Here is a 22,108-nt window from a genome sequence, read left to right as displayed (position 1 = left end):
TGACGGCATTAATTGAGATCTCACAATTGCAAATTGCAACTGCTGAGGTATGAGAGGTGTCAACAGGCGCGCAGGTAACATCCGATTCGAGCATTGCTGATGCGACCAATGCTGACGGTGATAGTTCTCATCTATGTGCGGTTAATCTTCTAAACAAGGTATTCCTACTTTCACCTACAACTGTAGATGATTTTTTGTCTACAGAAATAGAAGATTTCATGTTTTCTCCAAGCACTAACACTGACTTTTGATTTTGGCACACAGTGTACTGAGAAACTCTGAATTTGACCTTCATTTTTCAAAAAAAAGGTACAAACTTTAGAACTTTTTTCTATGAATATTTTGTTTTCTCCAAATTTGTATTTTTCATTTTTGGCACAAGTAATCTGCTTATAGTAGAACTATTCATAGAGAATAGAATTCTTTGAAAACTTCCAGAGACAATATATGACCTTGTCCAAATACAAACAGTTTTATGTAATCTGACATGAAATGGTTTCGGACCTTTCTGTTCTGTATTTACAAGCCATTTCATAAATGTATATTTTTATGACTCATTCAGTTAGCATTCACATGTAAAACATATGCTTAGAAAGAAACCTTGCTTTAATATGTACAGCAACACTTTGAAATGCATTTTTTTAGAAATATGTTTTTGACATGTCTTCAGTACTTCGTGTGTAGATATATTTTAGATATGATAAACATGTTTAGGATTTAGTAATGTAGTTCATGCGAAAGTGGAGTGGGTGATGTGTGTCGATTTAGATACTGTATATAGATTTCCCGATTCATGTCCTTATATAGGTGGTATTCACATTGCCCTTATTTAGGCATAGAAATCTAGCCCTTATTTAGGCATTACTCATGCTAACCATAAACAGGCATGGTCAACTACATCCGATCCTCTTCGTCACAACGAGTTCTTGGAAAACCAGACTCTTATGCCTTTAGGACTTCCCCTTGCCTGGATATTGATTTCTCCATTAACTCATTTATTATGCATGAACATCTATTCCTTAGGGGTTCATTAATGAGGTTCTTATGCCCGACTTGTACGTCAATACTGGCATTCCTAAACACCTTCAAGGTATAAATATACCTTCACTTGCTATGGCAAGGCATGGTGCGGTTTGGCTTCCTACTTGCACCACGCGGCTCGCCTCAACAAGTCCTGAAGGAAGTCAAGTCCCCAACTGACGCACTGACCAGACACTGCCACCCTCCTCGCAGAGAATCCAGCTCCAGTGTTTCTGACTCCCCTTGTGGGGTGTTAGAGATTGAGTCCCGGGAAAGAGATACCAACCTCTATCATTATAAGGTATGGAGCTGATTAGAACCTAGAGAAACGTTCGGCAACTCTTGGCAAAACTAAACAGCACCTACTTCTTCTCTCATACTACACTTAGGTTAGGTACACTGCGGTAGGATTATTTTAGAAGAACCAGTTGAGTATTTTAGCCTGTGTTATTTATGTATGTATTTTTATATATGTCATAGCTACAGACAATGCTATTGCTGTATTATTTTATATTACTGCTAACGATGTACGCATTATACTTCGCATTCTGTCTTACTATGTAGCAGTTTATATCTCTTGCATGGGAAATAAGACTGTTCAATAAACCCTTTTACTGAAATGCCCATCTCTAAGCATGCACGATTGACTGAGTGAAACTGTAATCTATTATTTCCACGACTCTGAAGATATTGTTCCCACTCAAAGGGAAACAAAGTTGTCATGTTTATGCTGTTGTCAGAAACTAATCCCTTCTTGTTCATTTGAAAAGTTTCTAGTGACCTCTGAGTTAGCTGGCACACACAAGTAATTAGCTTTAATGTAGTTGATAGAGACATACTGACCTCAGTCCTATGTGAAATCTGTAGTGTATATTATTCCAAATCGCAGAGCCTATAAGGGACATAGGAACTACACTACAAGATATGACACATATTCAGGAACTGAAAATATCACACATAAGTGGATTGCACTCACAAAAAGCCCTAAATAAGTAGACTGCAAATGCATTGGGAGGCTACCTCTGCTTTTTATGACTAACTAAACTTACTCACTTTAGAATTATGCTTCTTTGTGTTGTTACTCTCTGTTTGAATATGAGTTTAAGGCAGATATCATGGAGATCACATTTGGTATTAGTATGCTATCATTTATGGCAGGTACTGCTTGACTCTGTTTATCCCTTTAGCTTCCAGTAGACATACTTGATTCACAAAATATCTAATATGCAATCTACTATAACTCTTCACACAGTGATTTCTCCAGCATTAAAATGTCTGTTTTATGCTTTCTTTCAGACCCTGCCTCACAAAAGCAGAAAGTTGTACTGTGCGTTTGAACGTCTCCTGGTGAGTCTCTCATTATTTGCCTTTTGTGTTCCACTAGTACCTCAATTAGAAAATTATAGAAGAACCAGCCACAATTAACTCAGGAGCACAGTGAGAAGCCCTAGGTCAGCAATTTCTCTAATCAGATTAAATCTATATATGGAAGTGTCAGAAGATCCACAAATCATAAAAGACCAGAAATCAGAAACCTTCAAAATTCAGAGCTGTTAGGAGAGTGCCGCATATTAGGAATTTTCATTTGTGTTATAAATAAATGTGTATAATACTGACACTTTATCTACTTGTAGGCAACATTGTACTCTTAACTGCCTTTAACACCATGCTGTTGTGAGGTTCTTATTAAGGGAAAGCGTGTTGCTTCATGCATTCTATGCTGTCTTTATACAGTTCTGTTTTTTATATTTGAGATCTAAAATTATGAATTGTTGAGAGTAAGAATGAGAGTAGACTATGCATTTAGGGGCAGAGACAGCTGTATCAGAGGTTGTGCTAGGGCCACACGAGTCTCATAGAACACAGGTTTAATACACTTTCTTCAGAGGTCTGTGTGCACAATGAGGAATTCTAGTATTAAAAGTTTACCAATGACTCAGCATTTCATATATTCCATAGGTCTAAAAATAAATAAATAATTCAGTTGTTATTGATGGATGTCTAATGTTGGCCTATGAGGGGCACAGTCATGATAGATTTCCAGCATTACTTGTGACTGGATAAATGATTTCCATTTAGATTACGTTTATGAAATTTATCTCATATGTGTTAGACCTGTCAGCCTTAGGGTGGTCTTCCCCAAAACTTTTTTGCCTCTCCTTGTCCATTTTGTGGAACATATTTCTGTTGGCCTTAGGGTTCTGTGCACTTCACCACTGCTAACCAGTGCTAAAGAGCTTGTACTCACTCCCCTTAAACATGGTTACATTGGCTTATATACAATTAGCATATTTAATTTACTTGTAAGTCCATTATAAGGTGGTTTAAATTAAATGATACCGGTAGGCCTGCAGCATTTGTTGAGCCATCCACCTAAGTAGCCTTTCAAGATATGTCCCAGAACTGCCATTCCAGCCTGAATGCAGTGTTAAACTGCCATGTCGACTTGGCAATTAAACCCCTCTGCCAAGCCTTAAACTCCTATTTTATTTCATATATGTTACCTGTAAAGGTGCTGTGTAATTAAATGGTTGGACATGTACTTTTGAGTTTTACATGTCTTTAGAGTGAAAAAAACCTAAACTTGTTTATCGCTCCTGTGAGGCCCACCCCTCCCGTAGGTTAACATTGAGGATTCCTTATTACATTTAATAAGCTTTAATTTCCAGTTAGGAGCAGGTAGCTATGTCAGGCAAGACCTCTGCCCTCCTGGTCAGGCTAAATGCTTTCCCCTTGCGCAATTACATCTTTAAGGCACTGCCCCCAGCGCCTTCTGGTGACCCAGGTTGGTGTTCCAGGCTCTCATCCTTGGTGGTCCAGTGGAAGAGCATGCTCTTCTGCTGGTCTGCTCTGTGGTTGTGAACCTTTTTCTGTTTATTCTGCTTTTTCTGTTTTTGCCTTTTTAGCCCATTTTTCTGTTTGCCTCTGTTTTTCTTGCCTTTCACCTTTCTTCCTGCCGCTGCTGCCCCCACAGCCCCTTCCCGCCAGTGTGTTCCCGCTCCCGCCTCCATCTTCCCAGCAGCTCTGCCTCCCTCCAACTCCTACTTAATGGTGGCACTGCGCAACAAGGTGAGCAACATCTCTGACCAATTGGTCAGGGTAACTGCTCTCCCCTCACACAGCTCTATTATTAGGCACTGCCCCCAGGTAAGGGTCTGAGGCCCTCCTCCACCTGCAGGCTCCTGCCCGTGCCTCCTCTCTGGTGGTCCAGTGGAAGAGTCTGCTCTTCTGCTGGTCAGGTCCGTGGTTGTCACTTGTCAGCCTTTTTCAGTTTATTCTGTCTTTTTCTGTTTTTCTCTCTTTGCCTTTTTAATCTGCCTTTTTTGCCTATTTCTTTGTTTACCTCTGCTTTGCTTGCCTTTTGCCTTTCTTCCCGCTGCTGCTGCCCCCATAGCCCCCTCCCCCAACATGATCCCGCTTCCACCTCTCAGCTGCTCTCTCACACTGCCACCGCACCTTCACTCACCTCCAGACCCAGACAGCCACCCACCAGACGGCAGCGTACCCAAACCCCTGAGAATCCAAGCGTTTGTGCCAACTACTGGAGAAAGCAAGGAGAAAAGCAAAACCTCAGAAGCATGCTCCGCCTACAAGGCCGCCACCACAGCACACCACCAACTCATCAAATCAACTAAGAGAAACTTAATTCAGGACAGAATCCTCTCCAATTCCCACAACTCCAAGGAACTCTTCGCCATCATGCAAGAATTCACCAAACCCCACAGTGAAACTCTTGACATCCCTCCCTCCCTAGACCTCTGCAACAAACTCAGCTCCTTCTTCCACTACAAGATGAGGATGCTCTAAGACAACTTTGACAATCGAGACCACTGCACCAACCATAAACCCTCTACCAGCGATGCCACCCAGCCAACTCTCCTCACCTAGACCCCTGCCACCACAGAAGACACCGCAAATACTAATAAAAGCATCTACTCCGGAGCATCCACTGACCTCTGCCCGCAGCACATCTTCTACTGGGCGCCATCACCATTGCACTCAAACTACAACGGAAAATCAAATGCACCCTTGAAACAGCCACATTCCCCGATGGCAGGAAATTCTCCAAAGTCAAACACCTCCTCAAGAAGCCCTCTGCATACCTGACTGACCTCAAGAACTACAGGCCCATCTATCTTCTCTCCTTCGCTGCCAAAGTCAGCAAGATAGTCGACAACACCCAGCTAACACACTTCATAGAAACCAACAACATCCTAGACCACTCTCAATCCTGATTCCGCAGCAACCACTGCACAGAGACTGCCCTCATAGCTGCCATGGATGACATTTTTTCATACCAAACGTCTCATCTTCATAAGCCCACACTGATGCCAGTGCTAGATTTCTTAAGAAGCCCACCCATAGGGCACCTTAGAGGTGCCCCTTGAAAACCTACTGACTGCTAGTGAGTTGAGTGACTGGTCTCAATCAGCCTGCCAACCTAGACATATTTCTGACCTCCTGAAATGACAGCTTGTGCTCTTGGAGGCCAGGAACAAAGCACACTCTGGGCAGAGGTGTTTACACCTCCTCCATGCAGGATGTGCATTCCAGGGTGGGAAACTGCCTTTGTTATGTAACCCAGGTCTCCCCAAATAGTGGGGATGCCCACCCCCCCCTGTCCTGACCCCACTTCTTTGTGGAAAATTGGTAAGAATTAGGAGGTGGGACTACATCAAGCCAGCAACACCCCTAAGGTGCACTAGCTGATGCGGACCCCACTTTTCATGTTCCTCCATCTTCTTTTGGATGGAATTTGCATTCCAGGGCCAGTGTTAGGTCCACTTCCCACCGCAAGTAGTAATATAGAGGGTGTAGACACCCTAAAGGTGGGCATGTGCTCTTGAAGGTCAGATCTGCCTCCCACCAAGTGTGAAGACACCAGGACCAACATGAGCCATGCAGCACTAAAATTCTCAGGGTACTGGACACGCTGCACCAAACACCAACAGTGAGAGTCCGGTCTGGATTCACACTGCATCATGACTAAGCAGCCATCGAGGGATGACAGAATCACTGAGACCCACTGCATGAGTGGCCCAGCTGTCCTGATTTTGCCCCTGCCAGTGTTTGTCTCGAACCGCAAGGAGCATCTTTGTGCACCAGCCCGGCCACCCTAACCACTCTGCACCGTGCTGCCTGACCTGGGAACCAAATAACCTGCTGTTGTCAGGTTAGGCACTCTGCAGGATTCGCACGCAGTGATAAGCTCCACCTCCGGACCTCCCAAACACCCTGAACATATAAACACAGGGTATTCGAGCAATACGGTGAGGGAAAAAAACCCTAAGGGGAAAAACCCGGGAAGGAAAAGGAAGGGACAGCAGGGAAAGGAAGCTGTAAAACCAAACACATAGATTAGTATATTTCCTTTTATCCTACTCTCATTAATTTCTCGCTAAGGGATGGTGTGTCACCTGTGCTGTCTATGATTCTTAGCATCCAAGCGACGGTTATCTCCTTGCGCCTTCCTTCTCTAAACAACACAAGAAACCCTGTTAGCTTGCACTGCATCCATCGCAACACTGCCTTATGTATGTGCTGCTAAGGCAAATAACAAACCCCTAATAGAGTAACCACTCAAACATATAAAACCATCCGTACAGTCAAACGAGTCTTGACTATATCAGCTTCTAATCCAACAAAAGAAATAAGGAGCACGAAACATAAGGAGAGGCCTGAATATGTTCACAAAGCAACCGGTGCAGATTCCGTCATCTACCCCGTACTTGCAATAAACAATCCTCCGAGTCCAAAGTCAAACCAAACACAGTAGGGCGTAGTGCCGATACCACTGCCGTCCGCTTTGGCAATTGTATTCCATCAACAAGGTGTTTGAACAATACGTCATGCCTTCATGACGGCAATGCGGAGTGCTCCCCCAGCATTCCGCCACTTGCATCAAAAAACAATCTGAATCCAGGATAATTAAACAATATAGTTCCCCCTCAAACAAGACGAAAGGGAAGTAGCTCTACCCAAAACGGGATACAAGGTTGGCTGGCTAGACGGTTCAATAGCGAGCCACTCCTCAAAACAAAACAACATGCACTGAGTCACGAAAGTAGTAATGATACCCAAGCAGGACGCCGAGAACTGCAGGCGCTCCTCCGACAACGCTACCAGGAACCTCCGGAAACGAGAGTAGCCGCTCCCGCTGAATTCCAACAAAATCACGAACACTTCCCTACTGGCCGTGCCGCGCTAAATCAGCCAGCAAGCAGGGGCTCATGGGAAATGTAGTCGGAGCATATTTCACCTGGGAATTGTAGTTCAGGCAGGCGCCTAGGCTAAACCCTGACAGTACGCCCACCTCCCAAGCGCCTCATAGGGCCAGGTTTGGAAGGAAACCTCAGATGGAAGGAAGCTATAGCTCTCAGTGCATGCACATTACTCCAGGGCTCCCATGAGTCATCTTCCACAGAATAACCCTTCCAGGAAACCAAATACCAAAGCACACCCCTGCACATCTTGGAGTCACGTACGGACTTCATTTCGTATTCAAGTCCCCCGTCACATACCACGGGCAGGGGTGCCCTCCTCTGGGACGTGAGAGCCCGCTTCAACAACTCTACATGAAACACAGGATGGATCCTCAGAGAGCAAGGCAGCCTAATTTTGTACGCCACAGGGTTGATCTCTCTCACTATTGGATAGGGGCCAATAAAGCGCAGATGAAATACACTTCTCAGCTTAAATCCGATGTATCTGGTGGACAGCCACACCTCATCCCCCACCATAAACTGAGGGCCGGGATTCCGGTGCTTATCCTCCCAACGCTTATACACCTCTTTAGCCTTCAACAAATCTTTCTGCACACCCCTATGCACCTTCCTCAGAGTACGTATGTGTGTCATCACATTGGGCTGATTGCCTACTTCCGAACGGATGTTGATGGGCAACGTGCTGGCATCATAACCGTAATTGGCCTTGAAAGGAGACATGCCCGTAGAGCTATGCCACTCATTATTATATGCCAATTCAGCCATCCATAACAAATCCACCCATGATTCATGCGCTTCCTTAGAATAACACCGCAGGTATTTCTTTAAGGTCTGATTCAGCCTTTCTGTCTGCCCATCGGTCTGCGGGTGAAAGCTCGTTGAAAGAGCCGATTCAATACCCAAAGCCTTACACCGCATTCTCAAAAAACGAGCAACAAACTGTGGCCCCCTATAAGACACTATCACCTGAAGAATGCTGTGTAACCGTATGACCTGAGAAGCCAGTAATTGAGCGGTTTGGCCTGCCGTGGTAAGATTCTTACATGGTATAAAATGGCCCATCTTAGTTAGATTATCCCCCACCACCAAAATAGCCGAACACCCCTGATCCAAGGGCCAACCTGTCATAAAATCCAGGCTTATGTTCTGCCACGGGCGAGCAGGCGTGGGCATGGTCATTAGTTGGCCTTTCATCCTTGTGTTCTCCCCCTTTGCTCTAGCACACTTCTCACAACACCTCACCCACTGAGTAGCATCTTTAACCAAGGAGTCCCACCAAAAATTCCTTCGAAGCAGACTCACTGTTTTGGTAATTCCTGGATAACCCGCCATAGGCACTACATGACACCAAGCAAAAGCCTTTTTCTGTATCTCAATAGTGGGCAGGTACAGACACCCTCCCTGGAAAGGCAGCCCTTGTCTCACCACCCTACCGGGTTTGCTGGCAGCTCATTGTTCCCAGGCCATCAAGGACCTGGAGCACTTAACCTCTTCCTAGAAACTCTCCGCACGAACCACACACAACACCTTCGCTGCGGGGATAATGGCATGAGGGACTTCTTCCTGTTGCTCAGCTGGCACCACTTGTCTGGACAATGCGTCTGCTTTCCTGTTGTCTATGCCAGGTCTAAAGGTCACCACAAGTTATACTCTGCAAATAAAAGCATCCAACGCATTTGTCTTTGCGTCAAATGCCTAGCCGATGTCATATACTGGAGATTTCTGTGGTCGGTGTATACTGTCACAGCGTGACAAGCCCCCCACAGGTATTGCCTCCACTCCTGAAAAGCATGCTTTATAGCTAAAAGTTCTTTCTCTGCTATGGTGTAGTTGTTCTCAGCAGGGCTCAACTTCCTAGACAAGTATGCTACAGGATGGAGTTGACCAGTGAGTGGATCTCTCTGAGACAATACCGCCCCTATCGCTTTCTCCAAAGCATCGGCCTCCACCACAAAGGGATGTTCTACTACAGGGTGTGCCAACACCGGAGCCGTAATGAATGCTCTTTTCAAAGTCTTGAAAGCCACATCGGCCTCTCTGGTCCATACAAACGGTACCCCTTTTTTCAACAACCTAGTTATTGGGACAGCCGCTTGGGAAAACTACTATGAAACGGCGGTAATAATTGGCTAACCCCAAAAAACTCTGCACCTCCCGCACGTTCTTTGGGGCTGGCCACTCCTGAACCGCCTGGACCTTATGATCTGACATCTGTAAACCCTTAGGACTGAGGTTCACCCCCAAGAACTCCACGTTGTGTACTGCAAACTCACACTTGCACAACTTCACATATAAACTATGTTCTCTCAACTTCGCCAAAACTTTTCTCACTTGTTCTGTATGACAGGATTCGTCCTGTGAGTATATCAGTATATCATCGATATACACCACCACAAAGCGGTCCACGTAATCCTTCAAAACATCATTGATAAAAAATTGGAAAGCCGCCGGGGCATTACAAAGCCCAAAGGGCATCACCAGATACTCGTAGAGACCATATCGCGTCTTGAACGCCGTCTCCCACTCATCCCCCTCGCGTACTCCGACCAGGTGATAAGCCCCCCGTAAATCCAAACAAGTATAGATCTTTGCTTCCCTCACCTGGTCGAGCAAAACAGAGATGAGGGGGAGAGGATAACGGTTGCGTACAGTGTTTTTGTTCAAGACGCGATAGTCCACACAAGCTCGTAGGTCCCCACTGGCTTTCGCAATAAAGAACAGAGGGGAGGCTGCAGGGGAGCGGGAAGGTCTGATAAACCCCAAGCTAAGGTAGTGATCAATGTATTGCTTCAAATCAGTAGTTTCTGGTACTGACAATGCGTACACTCTACAAGTAGGAATTGTAGCCCCTTCCACCAAATCTATACGACAATCGTACTCCCTGTGTGGGGGTAGGGTTTCGGCTTTGACTTCACTGAACACATCTCTGTAGAGACTGTATTCATCGGGGAGTTGAACGTTTGTTTCTACTGCCGTAGCTGCCAAATAAGGGGTGGTTAAAACAGCAACATGAGCAGATGGACCAGGCACCATATGATCCTGGCAGTACTCGGGCAAGAATCGGAACGTCTTAGTCCTCCAGTTGACCACAGGATTATGACGACTTAACCAGGGCATGCCTAAGATTACCTCATACTGAGGTGCTGCTATGATGTTAAGAGTCAAAAGCTCAGAGTGTATGTTCCCTTGCACAACGACAGATAGGCCTACCTCACTAGTTCTTTCCATTATGTGGCCTGATTTCAAAGGCTGCCCATCTACTGCTAAGACTTCCTCAGGATTCTCTCTCGGAATACGTGGTAAGGCCAGGCGAGACACCAGACCATCGTCTATGAAATTGCCTGTTGCTCCGGAGTCCAACATAACCAATACCTGATGGAGCTCATGTTTACATTCGAGCGTCATTCCTATGACAAGATGTGACTCGGTTTCACCTATCCCAATAGTGGATAGCGAGGTGAGTTTCCATTCCTGTCAGCCTTCAGACCTTGATCTCTGGTTCTCACGCTGTTCCACTTCAGGCACTATGGATGAAACAGCTACTCTCTTGAATCTATTAACACCGGATGACTTGGGTTTGGAGGGGCATTCTCTAACGTAATGCCCCTTCTTCCCGCAGTACATGCATAGTCCCTGTGTTCTCCTGACTTCTCTCTCTTCTTTGGATAACGGCGCTCGGAGTGCTCCTATCTCCATAGGTTCAGGACTGCTTTCTATCCCCCCAGAGGTCTTACGAGTGGAACGGTCATAACTGAACAAACTCCTATCCCATCTTCTCCTGTTACCCCCTCTCTCAGTCATACGACTATCCAATCTTAATGCAAGATTAATCATGTCCACACATGTTTTCGGCTGAGGGTCTACTTGAGCCACAACATCTTTCAGATCCTCCTTTAACCCCTGATAGAAAAGGGACATTATTTTCTCTTCTGGCCATTCAGCCTCAGCCACCAGTCTGTTAAAAGTGGTCAAATAGGTTATTAGCTTGCTTTTACCCTGCCTTAATTCTAGAAGGTCCTTTCCACGCTAAAAGTTGTTGCCCTGCGATCAAAGACCTTCTCGATTTCTGCCCTAAAGGCAGACCAATCTGACAAAATGGCGTCGTTGTTTTTGACTTATGGCACAGCCCAATTGGCTGCGTCCCCTACCGATATGGTGGTGAAAGCCACCCTTGAGTGATTAGTAGGGAACGAAGCCTGTTTACACAAAAAATGGAGCAATATCTGAGTTAGAAAAACCTGTGTCTTACGAGTATCGCCTGAGAATCTCTCGGGATTGGCCAAAGGAATGGGTGGACGCACCGTCACCTGTATGGTAGATGCAGGAGAAGAGGCGTTAAAGGGATTCCTAGACAACTGTTCTACCTTATCTCTTAAGGTTGAAGTCTCGGCTTTAGATGAGGCCATCTCCTGCTGAACCAGGACCAAAGCATGCAATACATCCTCCATGGTAGCCATTATCACTCTGGACGAACCGGGCAGAGTGAAATTCTTGGGTTCGTGATTCTGTCAGGAAAGGCACTCTGCAGGATTTGCACGCAGTGATAAGCTCCACCTCCGGACCTCCCAAACACCCTGAACATATAAACACAGGGTATTCGAGCGATACGGTGAGGGAAAAAAAACCCTAAGGGAAAAAACACGGGAAGGGAAAGGAAGGGACAGCAGGAAAGGGAAGCTGTAAAACAAAACACATAGATTAGTACATTTCCTTTATCCTACTCTCATTAATTTCTCGCTAAGGGATGGTGTGTCACCTGTGCTGTCTATGATTCTTAGCATCCAGGCAACGGTTCTCTCCTTGCGCCTTCCTTCCCTAAACAACACAATAAACCCTGCTAGCTTGCACTGCATCCATCGCAACACTGCCCTATGTATGTGCTGCTAAGGCAAATAATGTACCCCTAATAGTGTAACCACTCAAACATATAAAACGGATGTATGACATTCCAACGCATGCTTTTACCACGCATGCCTTTACAACGCAGTTTTTGCAACGCATGCCTTTACAACGCATCATGCTTTGGGGCGCTGGTTAGTGAATAGTTTAATTTACTATTCCAACTCCAGTCCCCGTGGATAGTAGGGAAGGTGTTGGATAGTAAATTAAACCTATTCCCTATCCTAGAGCGCCCCCCAGCGCAATGCGTTGTAATGGTTTGCGTTGTAAAAGTTGCGTCGTAAAGGCACTGGGTGGTAAAAGTTGCGTTGTAAAGGATGTTTCCCATATAAAATCATCCGTACAGTCAATCGAGTCTTGACTATATCAGCTTCTAATCCAACAAAAGAAATAAGGAGCACGAAACATAAGGAGAGGCCTGAATACGTTCACAAAGCAACCGGTGCAGATTCCGTCATCTACCCCGTACTTGCAATAAACAATCCTCCGAGTCCAAAGTCAAACCAAACAAGGTAGGGCGTAGTGCCAATACCACTGCCGTCCGCTTTGGCAATTGTATTCCAGCAACAAGGTGTTTGAACAATACGTCATGTCTTCATGACGGCAATGCGGAGGGCTCCCCCAGCATTCCGCCACTTGCATCAAAAAACAATCTGAATCCAGGATAATGAAACAATATAGTTCCCCCTCAAACAAGACGAAAGGGAAGTAGCTCTACCCAAAACGGGATACAAGGCTGGCTGGCTAGACGGTTCAATAGCGAGCCGCTCCTCAAAACAAAACAATGTGCACTGAGTCACGAAAGTAGTAACGATACCCAAGCAGGACGCCGAGAACTGCAGGCGCTCCTCCGACAACGCTACCAGGAACCTCCGGAAACGAGAGCAGCCATCCTGCTGAATTCCAACAAAATCACGAACACTTCCCTACTGGCCGTGCGGCGCTAAATCAGCCAGCAAGCAGGGGCTCATGGGAAATGTAGTCGGAGCATATTTCACCTGGGAATTGTAGTTCAGGCAGGCGCCTAGGCTAAACCCTGACAGTTGTGTCCCCTTGCTCCAAGACACATTACAACGAAATCCTCTGTTTAGTAGTTCTTGGACCCCAATCCCCCTGTGCAGCCTGTTTACAGGTGGCCTACCTTCACAGGAGCGCGCACAGCTACAATCTCACAAGTACTCTGCTAAAGGTAAAACCCAGGCATTTGCAGAACTACTGCCGATAGTACTTTGAACCTTGGCCTCATCACAACATTGAACCCTGAAGATGTACCCCCTGAAATCGACTCCACCTACCTCTATGCACCTGGGGAGAGGTGACACTGGATATGTATACGCTTCTACTCTGCAATGTGGCATTGGCAGTGGCTTGGAGGGACATGGTGTGGTACTGGGGCTGTGCAGTGCCTCTGACATTGCAGGGCTGTAAATTCTTTATGGACTACTGCTGGTGGGTGCAGAAACAATTTTACCGGTCATGCGGTTGCCCCCAGAAGTTTGCAATGATATGGGACTGGTGGACTGCTGAGGTAGAGGAGTGATGGGTGTGGATACAGGGGGAGCGGAGAGTCCCAGGTTAGTTTGGGTGAAGGGTGGGCCTGACTGATGATGGCCCCTTGGACTTTATGAACTAAGGGGCATATTTACAAGTCCCTATCGCTACTACAACATCACTTTTTCTGACGTTGTGGTGGCGATAGGGGCTTTGCCTTATTTACAATCAGCGTTAAACCACTTAAAAAAATATAAAAATATAAGGAAAGTTTAGAGTAACAGTTTGGTGAATTTGTCAGTAACCATATTAATGTTTTAACAAGAAAAAGCAAAAAAAACACAGAAATCCCCCATTTATAGTTAGCAGAGCTAATTATAACTTTAACCCCCTCCATGCACTGGTGGTGACCTCACATATGACACCACTCATGATATGTTCTATGACATTTATGACATCACTGATGAAATCTTAAATGACATTATTGATGACATCTGTGTTTTAGTTCAAAAGTTTAATGTTGTCACTGGCAAACTCATGTAACTATATATAATGTTACTTTAACCTTTGTTCAGTGAATTTCTATTTTTTTTAAACATAAAGTAATATTTAATTACCATACAAAAAAGTAACTGCCACTGGCCCCCTGACTAGACCCTGCAACCAACACCCACATGTAGCCAACCCCACGCTATGCACAGTGTGGGGGTTGGCCCCAAGGCCTGACCTGTGGCCAAGCCCTATGGCTAACTCCTGTAAAGTCAACCAGTCCCACACTGCACTGAGCCAGAGGTCGTGCACAGCAGGGGGTTAGCCCCAAGGCCTGCGGCCAACCCTTCGTAAGCAGCCATCCCAACACTGTGCACAACCCTTGGTTGGGCTCAGAAGGGGGGTTGGCCACAAGGCCTGGCACTCTGGACTCCATCATCCAGGGCCTTTTTCTTATTAAAGGAGAAGGATGTCCCCTCCACAAGACTTTTTAGGTCCTGGGAACCCCATCACCAAGGGCCTTACATACAAGTAAAAAAGGCGCAATGGGTGTGAGGTTCCTTTCATCAAATCTTGTAAGGCGGTGAGGAACCCATCCCCCAGGGCTGCTAGTTTTTTTATTTAAGGGGAGGGGCAGCGCTGCCCAGTTCCCTAAACGTTGTTAGGCCACAAGGACCCCATCCCCTAGGGCCTTTTCTAAAAATATTGAGGGAAGGGGCCAAAGCAGTTATTTACCCAAGGACCCCATTGCCCAGGGCCACTTATTTAAATAAAGTTTTCATGGGCCGCCCAAGCCTTAATAGGCCCTTGGGGCTCTAACCCTCAGGGCCTTTTTTTAAGGATGAGAGAGGGGCTGTGTTGCTCCTCTCACCAAGTCTCTTTAGGCCCTGGGGACCCCATCCCCAGGGCCATGTATTTTTTAAGGAAAGGAGGACCACACAGTCCTCCCCGTGAACACTCATTTAAATAAAAGGGACGAGGATGCAGCCCCTCTCCCTGTACCAATGTCTGCCCCAGAGGAGCCCGTCCCCTGGGGCCCTACACAGTAAAATGTGGATACCAGGTGCTCACCTAGGGAACCCACCATACTCTCTGGGGTAGAAGTTGGAACTTTAAGGCCCCCACGCCACAGCTGGTTCCCTGCATACACCAGGAGCCGGCATTGCTCCCACTTGCTGGGCACAGCTCCTAATGCTGAATTACCTAGATAAAGTTGTGCATCGATGCAATCCAGGGCAGTGCACCTTATCTGCAAAATAGGCACTTGGAGTAAATTTCTCTTAGCCTTTGGCTTACGGGTTAATATATCTTCGAGCCCCTTCCCAACAGAATGTAGCTTTTGCTGTTGAGCATGATATTTGGATTACGCCCTTATGTTTTGCGAATAACCACTAGGCCTTCCTCACTCTACAGAAGAGAGGAGATGGTAGTGACAAAAAATAGAGCAAGGCCTATTTATGGTAAAGTTTGATTTCATTGATCAACTGCTAAATAAGATTTTACTGCATCTGAGCAGAGCACTGCCCCAGAAGAAATATTTAATGCGTACTAATTGCTCTCTGATCTACATTTTTACACTATTGAAAGATTGCTTATATGTTAATATTTTATTCCACAGGATCCATCGTGGAATCATAGATCTTACAGACTGGCCATTGCAAAGCTCAGCCCACCCATCATTCCTTTTATTCCTCTCTTCCTGAAAGGTATGTGTTGTGGTTACATGTGAAAAAACAGAAATCAAGTGAGTTAAATTGCATCGCTGTAGGGTTGAAATTACTGCCAGATTTCAAGGATAACAACCTGACATAAATTTGCATACAATTAATCTAAACATGATCCATTCAAAAAGCTACTTTTATTTTGAAAATCTGACATAACTCCAGACCTTAGGTCCATGTTAGACCGCCCAGTTTTAAATGAACTAGTGGTTTGAGATGCAAAATGCACCACATTTGTCATGTTCAGTAGACAGTGGGAGCGTGGATAACATGCCACATAAAACAAGTTCAATGTCTGTAGCATACTGCAAGAGATCGGTAAATGATATTAGAGTTATAACTGACACATTAGCAATGGAGTTCACTAGGAGATATAGGTGATATGTTCGAGACCAGGGACACAGGATAAGGGATAGAGCTGCAGTGGCCATTTTAAAAATGAAATTTAAGCATAGGTTTTTTAAATCATATAATATGGATGAAGGGTATGTTTATGTGTCTGTCATGGTATGTGAAGTTAAGGAAAGAAAGCTAAAGATTTTAATTTACTATTTTAATTTGAACATACCACCAGTCAAAAGCATTGTCAACAGAAACAAAATTCACTAGTTATAAAGGAACATAATATTTTTGTCAATTCAATAATCACTTTATTGACATACTCCCAAACAGTAGATTTGATCGGTGCACTCTCCTATTAATCAAAAATAATTATTAGGTAAAGTGTTTGCATGCAGATGGGGTACTCTCACTGAACCTGAATGTGCACTCGACGTGTCAATCATGCACTGTACCGTGCTGGTGCAGTGTCCCCATTGCACAGCCTTTTAGTTCCAAATTATGAGTCAACACTTGTTTCATTAGATTAAAAAAGTGAATTAGTAGTTTGCTTTATCAAAAACTTATATTCATAAATTCTACTTGTTCATTATCCATTTATCTTTTTATCTGTTGTAGTCAACAAAGTTCATTGTAAATATGCGAAAAGAATCTCCATCCCGATGTAAAGATCCGCAATGCATTGAGAACCATAGGTCTTTCATCAGGAGTTCATTGTATGCTGCGGAATGAAAGAAAACTTATATTCGAACACACATATTAAAAAGAAATATCATATTATCTCGTCAAATATACATTTTCATTGAGTGATCAGTTGTAAAATCTGTTGCTTAAAATTTCATATGCTCAATCATATGTTTAATTAGCATAGCTCAATAGCAACTTCAAAAGTTTCAAATACATTCTAGATAAACATCATTAATTCATTCATAAGCTGTTACAATGATGCATCAATTACTCCATTTAAACATATTTGCGCCATTCAGAGTTCATGGTGTATAAAATCAGTGTGAAACACTGAAGCTCAACTCTAATACGAACCTTTTGTCATTGTCATCTTGCTAACGAGTATCGCACTTTTCATGTAATCATTCATGTTTGTTTCCTCGATATTCGTGTGTAATCTACGTGAAGTGGTATGAAAATGTGAGTGCTCCCACCTAGGAATATATGATTTCATATCTAACAATAAAATGAAAAGTTGTGTAATCTACATGAAATGGTACGGAAAATGGTTGCTCCCACCTAGGTGTATACAATGAGAGGTCTAATAATGAAAAAAAAATCATGTGTCAAACAAGAAATAATGCCCACAAATGTGTGGTTTCTGTTATTCAGGTCTATCTGATGGAAAACTCTAGTCCGCATGTTCTTTAATATGTGTACAATTGGGTGCTGGTAATACGAGCTCTCTGCTTCTGAATTATAATGAAAGTCAATTTATGGTCCACATACATGTTGATGTGTGTTTGAGTGGCATATTAATCAGTATAAATCAACAGTGTCTGGGATATAACTGAAGTCAACCTGAAGTAGCGACTTGTCTGTAATGTGAGTGTCCTGATGTTCTTCTCCGGTGTATAACCCTCCCTAAAATTGTAGACATGTGTCTCTAAATGGTAATAAGATTGAATAAAATTGCCCTGTTTTTCCATCGGGCATGTGATGCTCAAATGTGTGTTAGTCAAAATACAAATGTAACACTTGGTTAAGGTAATGCACCTTTGTGTATGACTGTAACATTATCACTGATTTATAAACATAGTCCGACTGCATTACCACGCTGATACTCCATACTACTGATGACACGTCATCTTGCTCATGCCTATTTCACCGTGTTGCAATATATCATTGTCAGGAGAGGCATTTACAATGTGGACGTTATAGTCATGTTAATCCTGTCTAAATGCAAAACTCTTCATACTGTCGGATGTTAGTGCTTGATTATAAAAAACAAGAATATTCTATGCGATCATTGAGTCAGATGGCATCAAAGTATTTAATAGCTTGACCCAATATAGTTCTCTTTGCAATACGTTTTTTCTGTTTTATGTATAATCTTGTGTTCAGTCAGTCTGGTTTTAATGCTGTGTTAGGTTTTGCCCACTTAGGAGAGCCCGAATTGGCATTTCAACAGGTATATTAAATTTTTTTGTATCACATGTGGCTTCAGTTCTTAGTTTGATTTTGTATCCTTTAGATGGATGATTTATCTCAGTGCCTTTTTATAATGTTGTTGCAGTTTGTGCTATTGGAACGCGGGGTGGTGCGTTTGTATGTTGATCTTTGGTTATCAATGGGTTCCTTAGCATGTAGTAACTCCTTAAATTCCTTTGAGCGTCGACATGCAAACATTGGTGTGGAATTGAAGATGCCCCTGAAGTCAAGTTCAGATTGTATCATAGGACGCGGTTTCACAATATTTTTTCTGTTCCTCGTGCTGTTGGTGGAGTATTTTGATATGAATATCATTCTTTTGTTCTTTAATTGAGGTGGGTTGTTTCTCATTAATACTTGACAACTGTTCTTTCAGCTCTTGCCTCAGCATCGATTATGATGTCTGATGAATACCATCTGCTAATGAACTTCTCACCTATCATTGATTTGGATTTGTCATATGTATCATTGTCTGATGGTCTCCTGACTCTTAATAGTTGGGAATAAGGAATTGTTCCGATTGGTGTATTTGACAAAGATGTCAGTCGTTAGACTTTTGTTCATCAAGGAAAATTTCACATCCAAGAAAATTATTTGTCTATTGTTTATCTCATGTGTAAATTGTACATAACCATCGATTGAATTGAGATGTGTGATTGCTATCGCAAACTCGGTCTTCGTGCCTGTCCATAAAAGAAACATGTCAGCGATGAATCTGTAGTAGGCCTTTGGTTTGTTTTCTCACAAGTCACTTGCAAGTCAAATACAATTTTATTACCTGTAGACAGTGCTAATAGTGTTATGTTTTCCCATGATGCTCTTGTGGGTAAATTGTACAAAAGTGGATGAAAAGAGGCAGGGATCCAGGAGACATTACATTTCTGGGGGGACAAGGATAACCTTTAGGACTTTCCAGTGACACTATACAAAATAACACATTGTCTAAGAGCCATATGCTCCATTTAACCCATTGCGTGCACCTGTTGGCCAGCGTCCGTCGCAAGCACTACCTCGGTAGTGCTGTGCATGTCCGTTTGCCGATGCGACCCCACCCACTTAATAAAACTCCGGCACAACGGTGGAGTTTGCACCACGGTTAAGGAGTTTACATGTGCAATTGAATAGTTTTGTAGTGAAACATTGATAAAGGCAGGCATTGGAATTGGAATTGGAATTGGAAGGTTCTTATATAGCGCATGGCTACTCGGAAGCATCCCAGCGCTTGAAGAAGGATGGAAATTGATGCAGAGACTAGGAGAAGGAGAAGACAGGTTATGGCCTAGGAAACAGTAATGTTTTTAGTTGTTTTCGGAACACCAGAAGGCTGGGTTCTAGACGAAGTGATAGTGGTAGGGCGTTCCATAGTTTCGCCGCGTTTCGGGAGAAAAGGCGGTCCCCAGACCGGACTTTATTGGTCCTGGGCGTTAGGAGGAGGTTTTGGTGGTTAGAGCGAAGGTGCCTAGATGGAACGTAAGGTCTGATCATATCCTTCAGAATGGGGGGGCCGTTCCCATGGAGAGTTTTATGTACCAGACATAGAGTCTTGAAATGGATTCGCTCCTTCATTGGGAGCCAGTGCAAAGCCCTTAATGCAGGGGCTGCGGTGGTACGACGGCTGGTTCCGGTAAGTAGCCTTGCTGCAGAGTTTTGAGCTATCTGCAGTTGACGGATGACTGAGGTGGGGGCTCCCAAGTAAAGAGCGTTCCCATAGTCCAGCCTGGACAGAATGAGGGACTGGACTATGGTTTTCTTCGCAGTTTCCGGCAACTAGGGAAGAATTTTCCGGATAGTTTTTATTAGACCGAAGCATGTAGCCACTGTCTTTTTCGCCTGAGTTTTAAAAGAGAGCTCCGTGTCGAGCCAGAACCCTAGGCTTTTTATCTCCGTTTTGGGGGTGGGCCCGGGTCCCATGCAGGAAGGCCACATGGAGGGGGTGTTAAAGGAGGCCTTTCTTCCGAGCAACATCAGCTCGGTTTTTCCTCCATTCAGTTTTAGTTGGGAGGCATCCATCCATCCTGCGACTTCAACCAGGCAGCTACAGAGATTGTTTTGAGGGGAGTCTGCCTGGGTGAGAGAGACTACTAGCTGGGTGTCATCAGCGTAGCTCACCAGTTGGATTCCGAAGGGGGCTACTACCTCAGCCAAGGGGGCCATATACACATTAAACAGTGTGGGGCTAAGGGAGGAGCCCTGTGGCACCCCACACTGCAATGGTATTGGGAGGGAGCAGTTGGTGTCTGAGAAGACTTTAAAAAATCTGTTACTGAGAAAAGATTCAAGCCATGCCAGAGCTTTGCCTGTAACTCCAATTCTCTCTAGGCGAGCGAGTAGGACACGGTGATTAACCGTGTCGAAGGCGGCGCTGAGGTCCAGGAGGATAGTGGCCGCGCTGCCACCTGCGTCCAGAATCCTCCTGGATACCTCAACCACCCTCAGCAAGGCCGTTTCAGTTCCCTGTCCTTTTCGGAAACCTGTTTGTGTGGGATGGAGCAGGTTTTGAGACTCCAAGTATGATGCCAGTTGTTTGTTGACCCACTTTTCAGCCAGCTTACTAATACCGGGGAGGAGGGCATGCAGTCATCGTTTGTGCATATGCTTTATTGGTTATTCACATGCACAAAGCAATTAGACCAAATTTGAAAAGACATGTTTGTGAATCTTACATCTTAATGCACCAAGCAAACAAAGGTCGGATGAAATAAAGGAGGAATAAACTGAATTCTGTTTGTGACATTCCTAAACCTCAAAATGCAATTGGACTAATATTGGAGTGTATTTGAGACAGGCTGCAAGCACACAGAACCTTAAGAACAGAGACATTTCCTCTTTCTAAATGTGGCATATCTAACATAGTAATGTGAAATCTAACCTTACCAGTACAGAGGATTTATCATTGCCATTCCAAAGATATAAAACATGATACAGCTACTCCTTTGTAACCAGGAATTACAATGTTAAAATGAGAGGATTAGGCCTCACCGAAGTAAAAAACGAATTTAGGTGTTTTCCACAAATATGACATGCAAAACCTAAAAGTACATGATCTACCTTTTAGGAACGTAGCACCCTCCCCTATGGGCTACCTAGGGACTACCTTAGGGGTGACTTATGTGTAATAAAAGGGAAGTTTAAGGCTTGGAAAAGGTTTTTTAATGACAGGTTGACATGGTAGCAACACTGCGCACGCAGGCTCTACAGTGGCAGGCCTGAGACATATTTGAAGGGCTAACTGTGTGGGTAGCACAATCAGTGCTGCAGGTCCACTAGTAGTATTTATTTAAAGGACCTTGGCATATTGTATACCACTGTACAAGGTACTTAAAAGTAAATTAAATATGCCAGTTGTGCATACATCAATGTTACCATGTTTAGGGAAGCACATGCACTTTAGCACTGGTCAACTGTGGTAAAGTGCTCACAGTCCTAAGACCATCAAAAATAATCAGAAAAAAATGAGGTAAGCAGACAAAACGTTTGGGGGAAGACCACCCTAAGGCTGACAGATCTAATAGTATGGTATAGGATTCTGTGTGTCTGTTTGGATATTGAAGTCAGTCGGATCCCTTTAAGAAGCCCATGGTTTAGAAGGGCACAGGAAGGAGAACGAGAATAGTTTCTCAAACACTGGAAGTGTATTGCCTGCATTCTTGTGGCTCGAGGGTGGAGAAACCCTTAATGCATTTCAAAATATATGTTGGCTAATCTATGATAAGCGGTATTACAGATGGATGATATGAGTGTAGAGTGCACTCAAAACGCATTATCATG

General features: G+C 44.2%; 1 protein-coding gene across 1 annotated transcript in view; it reads left to right on the top strand.

Annotated features, from left to right (window-relative positions):
- The window catches only part of RAPGEF3 (Rap guanine nucleotide exchange factor 3), a 977,833-nt gene that overhangs the window by 832,866 nt on the left and 122,859 nt on the right, over positions 1 to 22,108 (top strand). Inside the window, exons 22-23 of the mRNA XM_086964721.1 lie at positions 2,317 to 2,367; positions 15,742 to 15,829. Coding sequence (XP_086820847.1) covers positions 2,317 to 2,367; positions 15,742 to 15,829 — 139 coding nt within the window. The remainder of the gene's footprint in view (positions 1 to 2,316; positions 2,368 to 15,741; positions 15,830 to 22,108) is intronic.

Source organism: Lissotriton vulgaris, chromosome 1_1 (assembly GCF_964263255.1).
Source record: "Lissotriton vulgaris chromosome 1_1, aLisVul1.2, whole genome shotgun sequence".
Classification (NCBI taxonomy): domain Eukaryota; kingdom Metazoa; phylum Chordata; class Amphibia; order Caudata; family Salamandridae; genus Lissotriton; species Lissotriton vulgaris.
The sequence above is the reverse complement of the archived record's forward strand: the minus strand, read 5'-3'. Positions and strand labels throughout refer to the sequence as shown.